We start from the raw sequence: 6,000 nt of genomic DNA on the forward strand, positions 1-6,000 counted from the left end.
AAGCATCAGAGATCTCCAAAGGCTGGGAGTCTTTCAGAATAGCTCCTTGTCACCTGGGCGTGCTTCAAGACAGATGTGGAGACCCAGCCTTGCGGCAGGGATGAGAGAGATAATTTAGGCTCTGTGAAGCTCATTTGTATGTGAAAAGAGGTGGATCTTATGCTGCTTCCTCTTAGTTTCTCAAACAGTTTTTCATCCACCGTAAATTGTAAATAACCCAGGGAGATTGCTTCTTTCAGATGCCTTTCTGCAGCATCGGTCTCTTAATCGCTGCGTGGCCCCTGAACAGCAGAGCTGAAGTCTGGGGTTTGATCTGGTTTGGCACAGCAACTGTGCAGGCTGCCTCGGAGGGCAAACCAGCTCTTGCAGAGTTGTTTGGGAGCGAGGAAGCTGCTTGCAGCATCAGCTGCACTTCAGAAAGAAGAGTTAGGGGAAGGGGTGAACACCTCAAGAAGGATAGGTCTGTTCCCTCAGAGGGAACAAGATCTGAAGACAAAAATTGGCCCAACATCAGGGCCTGACAGTGTCCCCAGGGTAGAGCCCTTTTAAAGAAAGGACCAGGTTCAAAGACGGATTTGGCAAGTCAATAAAGGACTACTTGGGCCACTCCTGAGGGAAGTGGGATTTCTGCTGGCTTAGACCTGACTGGAGAGGGACCCCACTGAACAGCTTCTTCCCAGGACTTCTGCCAAACCGGAGTCCCGGGTGCTCTGCACGGGCGATGCCTGGCCGTACTGGCAAGAACAGCTAGGAAGCAGTTTATTAGTATCAGACTTAGGTGGTTCCCTCATTCAGGGGACCAGAACGATTGAGGGGCAGCGTCCATGGCCTGGCTAGAAGGGCTTAGACTTTATTTCTGCCAGCCGTCCACATAAGGTGTCTTAGGCTTTTTGAAATCAAACGCCTGTTGTCAGAGAGGAAGCAGAAGCATCTCTGTGTTTCTTTGCTAGAAGACACTCAAGTTAGAGAGTAGACAGATGATACGAGGGAGCATCCAAACACCACCATGAGTCCTCTTCTCTTTAGACCAAAGGCTCTGGACCCAGGAAGACCGGATGAGATTCTACCCCTCTCTTGCTGGCATGGTCCTCATGAGGGGCAGAAAGCAGGGGCTGAGCGAGGCTGCTGTCCTCCCGCATCACATAACTCCTACAACTCCCCATGTCAGCCGGCAACTTTGTGTTCTCCCAACAGACGTGAATTTCAGAATTAAGACCTACATAAAACTGATGTGGTCAGGGCCAGGCTGCGGGACTGACCAAGCATCCCTCCAGAAACCCTCTGAACAGCGGATCTCTGCTTGATGTTTGCTTACTGCCATTTAAGCTTCCCATTGTCAAATCCTGCCTTGCTTTCCAGAAGCTATTAAGATGGTTATTATCACTATCCTGTTCCCTGAAACACAGCCAGGCAGAACTGGAAAGCAAGCAAGAGAGGTTTCTCCCTGCCTTTTGCATTCCCCATGCACAGGCAGTGGGCTAGGGGCCCCCTCAAAGACCTGACTGCTTGTGCCTGGTGGGATGCTGATGCCAACAGGGTCTCTGAAGCACAGTCTCTGCCCTCTTAGGAAAAAGTGCTGCCTTGCTTCAGCAGGGTTCATTCTTGCAGGCAAGGATGGATTAGCTTTCACACACCCCTCTTCCAGATCTTTGCTCCACAAACAGAATTGCACCAGCCTGTCTGATACTTTCTTTATCAAGCAAGGTTTCATTTCACACTTTAACAGCTTATTTTCTCTTGGGAAGGGAGGAGGGAAGGCCTTCCTAGTTAAAAAATATGAACATATGAAAAATATGTTCAGTTGGTACCCACTGAACAGCCCACGAGAAGTGTGTGCGTGCGTGCAAGAAGTGTGCGCAGGTGTGCGTATACACAGTCTTGGCATTTCGCTGCGTGAATACAAGAGAGTCCCCCCAGAAGCTTTGGGGTATGTTTTGCATGTGCGTATGTGCATATACGTGCATCTATGCCATTGCCCTCTGCTGGCTGAGCTCTTCCCGTATCGACCGATGGAGAGCGTGCGTGTGTGGGAGCTGGCACATCCGAACCCATCACTGCCCTCCGGAAGGAGCCCAGTCGTTTAATCACTAGGATAAGTTCCGTGTTTCGGCACGCAGGGCTGGGACTTTCACTTCTGAGTCCTTACTGCAGCTGCAGAGCAGTGCACGGCATCAGGAGCTCCTTCCCAGCCCTAAAAAAAAAAATAAATCTCTCCTTGAGATGCTCATGCCCTTGCCCTTTCGGGAGGATTCGAGATTGAGGAGCTCCACGGGAAGCATTTGGGTTGCTGCTCTTTGAAGAGCGGGCTTGAGCGGCAGCACCCCGCAGGAGGAGAAGCCAGACGGTGCCGGGGCTCCCCCTCCAGCCTGTAATCCCCTTGAAAGCGGAGGGAAAGACAGTGTGAGGGGGGACAGGCAGCATGGGCAGGCTCCCAGCCCAGCCACCGGCCCCGCAGCCCCCTCCACCTCCCTGCACTGGGCCACCAGCTTCGTGGCAGCATCAGTGGCCAGGGCACGGGAGAGCTGCTTCGGTCCGCTCTTTTTCTGACACACTTTATTTCTCTCTCCCTCCCTCCGTCCCCCGATGCCTTTATCCCTCCTTGAATTACTCCCCCCCCGGATGTTGCCCTCTGTTTCTCCCCTTCGCACCCACCCACGAAACGTGCTCGCGCCCCCCCCGTCCCCTCACCCCGGTGCTGTTTCCATGCCCCTTTTTCCTCTCTCTCATGCCTGCGCTGTTCTTTCTGCCCCTCTCCCTCTCTCCTCCACAGGGGCTGTTAGAGCCTCTAGTATTTTCCCGATCCTGAGTGTGATTCTGCTTTTCATGGGTGGACTCTGCATTGCAGCCAGCGAGTTCTACAAAACCCGACACAACATCATCCTTAGTGCCGGCATCTTCTTCGTGTCTGCAGGTAAAGGGATGCACAGGGCTTGATGCCCCGGAGATGGGCTCCGGGAGGTGGGGGGGCTGCCCCGGTGGGGCATCCTGCAGGGGCACGGTTGCCTAGGCAGGAGCGCGTGTGTTTCCCAGCCCTGATGAGCCTTATTCGGGGTGAAAGCAGCCTCCCAGGGATGGCAGAGGCAGGCAGCAGCACCCTGCAGGCAGAGGCTTTCCTGCTGCTTGGGAGCTGCTGGAGGGAGAGGGTTTCCCTACATCCGTCCGGCGTCTCTCAGGAACCAGCCGGGAGTGCAGTCCAGGGATGCGGCAGGCATGCGAGGAGGGTCTTGCCCGGGTTTCCCAAGGAAAGCCGCCCACCTGGAGGGGATGGGTGGCTGCGGGCCCTCCCGTCCTCCCCTCCCGGGGGCAGGGGCTCAACCCCACGGCCCCCGCCGCCACGCTCAGCCCTCCTGACATCTCCCTCTCTCTCCCCCACCGGCCGGCTGGTAGGTCTGAGTAATATAATTGGCATCATCGTATACATATCAGCCAACGCTGGAGACCCCTCCAAGAGTGACTCCAAGAAGAACAGCTACTCCTACGGCTGGTCCTTCTACTTCGGGGCCCTGTCCTTCATTATAGCTGAGATGGTGGGAGTGCTGGCCGTCCACATGTTCATAGACCGGCACAAACAGCTGCGCGCCAATGCTCGTGCCACGGACTACCTCCAGTCCTCCGCCATCACCCGCATCCCCAGCTACCGGTACCGCTATCAGAGACGCAGCCGCTCCAGCTCCCGCTCCACCGAGCCTTCACACTCCAGGGATGCCTCTCCCGTCGGGATCAAAGGGTTCAACACCCTCCCATCAACAGAGATCTCGATGTACACCCTGACCAGGGACCCGCTGAAGGCAACCACCACCCCCACCGCCACCTACAACTCCGACAGGGATAACAGTTTCCTCCAGGTTCACAACTGTATCCAGAAAGAGAACAAGGACTCTATCCACACCAACACAGCCAACCGCCGGACCACCCCGGTATGAAGCCGTCGCCAGGAGCTGAAAATGGGGCAGGAGCGGGCAGGAGGAGATGGGGTGGGCTGCGGGGTGGGGAGGGTGGAAGGGGGCAGGGGGCAGCAGGGGGGTGGGAAGGAGGAGGTGGAAGTGCCCCTTGGGGGGGGTGGGGACCTTCCCAATGCAAAAAAAAAAAAAAAAAAAAAAATCCACAAAAAACTACAAAAACAAACAAAAAAAACCAACAAAAAATCAACCAACGAACAAGCAGATACGCAGACAAACAAGCGAGCGAACAAAAAAGCAAACAAACAAACGAAAAGGAAACACGAGGAAAGAGACAACAGTGAAAAAAATTATTTAAAAAAAAAGAAAAAGAAAAAAGGAAAAAAAAGAAAAACTTTAAAACCGAGAGAAAGAGATTTAAAAAATAGAAATAAATTTAAAAGAAAATGCATGATTTCCCATGTACCATTATTTTAACATTTAATAAAAACAGACTTAAAAAAAAATAAAAGGGAACCGAGAAATAACAAATGACAATAAATCAAGTGGGAGGAGAAGGAGGAGGAGGAGGCAGCTCTTTGGATTTTGGGGGGGTTTATTCTTTAATTTTACAGTTTATTTCCCACTTACCTTTAACCCAGCACGGGCTCCTCGGGGGACAGGGGATGGGGGTTCGGCCGGCAGCGACTTCGGTGTCCTTGGGCCAGTTACGGAGGATCCCGGGGTGCCGGCGTCAACCGCGACCCGCTCTGTTCCCTCGGGATCCGTGGGGATCCACTCTGTTCCCTCGGGATCCGTGGGGATCCGCTCGTCCCCCGCGGGTCCACAGTGGTTAAGAGGGACTCCTGTCCCCGGGAGCGCAGAGTCCGATGCCGAGTCACCCCCCCGCAGTGTCCCCAGAGGGGGTCCCCGCTTCCCTGGCCCTGGAGACCCTGGGGTTAACGGTGACAGTGCAAAAAGCAAACAGACACAGTAAATAAAGACACACACACAAAAAAAAGGACAAAAAAGGTTTCTTAAAAAAAAAAGTGGCAATTTTTTTAATAAAACAACAGCTATAAATAAATGTAAATATAATAAGTGGATTTACTTGCAAGAAAAACAGATAGTATTTTTTTCTTTTAATTTTTGTTTTCTCCAGCTTTAAACTGTGAAAAAAAAAAAAAAGGAAAAGACAGCGGGGAGCGGGGTGGGAGGCGCAGGCAGAGGGCGGGGGGCTGGTGGGGGGGAACCGGGGCTCCCTTCCCTTCGGGATGCTGCAGGCTGAGGGGATACGGGAGGCAAAAGCCGAGGGCTGCGTGCCGACGGGGGGCCGGCACTCGCACACGCGCGTGCCCAGGCGCGCGCACGCTCTCCTGTGAATGCTCTGGAGGCTCCCTGGGGCCGCCATGCGCTCCCCAAATCTGCCCAGACCCCCCTTAGGTCCCACCAGTGGGGCTGCAGCCATGTCAGGGCGCGGCAAGGCCCACCCAGCCACCCCTTGAAATCGCTCCTGTCTCCGCTGGGCACAACCAGCCCGCCCTGACCCAAAGCTGGCCGCCGGCTGCTTGGCATTGACACATGTGCCCCCCGGCCCCCATCCCCGGGAGCCCCTCGCTCCAGGCCTGAGCTCCCCTGATTCCCGGCAGCCATGCCAGGGAGAGGTGCGAGGCCACCGGGCATCTCCATGCCCACTGGGTTTTGTCCTCGTCCCCCCTGTCGCTGGGGGGTCCCGGCCTGCTGCGGTCTCATCCACAGCGGTGAGGAGAGCTGGGCCCCTGCCAACCTGCCCCGGGACCCCCGGCCTGGCCGCGGCCCCCTCCCTCCCTGCTGTGCCAGGGGATCGGGGCGCCAGGGGTGCCAGAAACCGCTTTTAATCCAGCTCCCCCCACGATGGCCGCTGCGGATACAAGGGGGAGAGGAGGCAGCAGCAGGGGAGCGCGGGGTCGGGGAGCCTCTGCGACACCCCACAGGCCGCCGGCCAGCCCGGGGCAAGGACAGGGCCCTTTTTGGGGCTGTTCCCCAAAAGCGGCAGCGCCCCGGGCAGGCGCGAGGCCGAGGGTTTGCAGGATGGCACTGCCGAGCCCTTCGGCAGCTCAGACCCACTTTTCGACTTTTTTTC

General features: G+C 55.6%; 1 protein-coding gene across 1 annotated transcript in view; it reads left to right on the forward strand.

Annotated features, from left to right (window-relative positions):
- CACNG2 (calcium voltage-gated channel auxiliary subunit gamma 2) overlaps positions 1–3,923 on the forward strand; it is a 51,226-nt gene extending 47,303 nt beyond the window's left edge. Inside the window, exons 3-4 of the mRNA XM_072848971.1 lie at positions 2,771–2,911; positions 3,388–3,923. Coding sequence (XP_072705072.1) covers positions 2,771–2,911; positions 3,388–3,923 — 677 coding nt within the window. The remainder of the gene's footprint in view (positions 1–2,770; positions 2,912–3,387) is intronic.
- Positions 3,924–6,000: the final 2,077 nt, after the last annotated feature.

Source organism: Ciconia boyciana, chromosome 1 (assembly GCF_034638445.1).
Source record: "Ciconia boyciana chromosome 1, ASM3463844v1, whole genome shotgun sequence".
Taxonomy (NCBI): Eukaryota; Metazoa; Chordata; class Aves; order Ciconiiformes; family Ciconiidae; genus Ciconia; species Ciconia boyciana.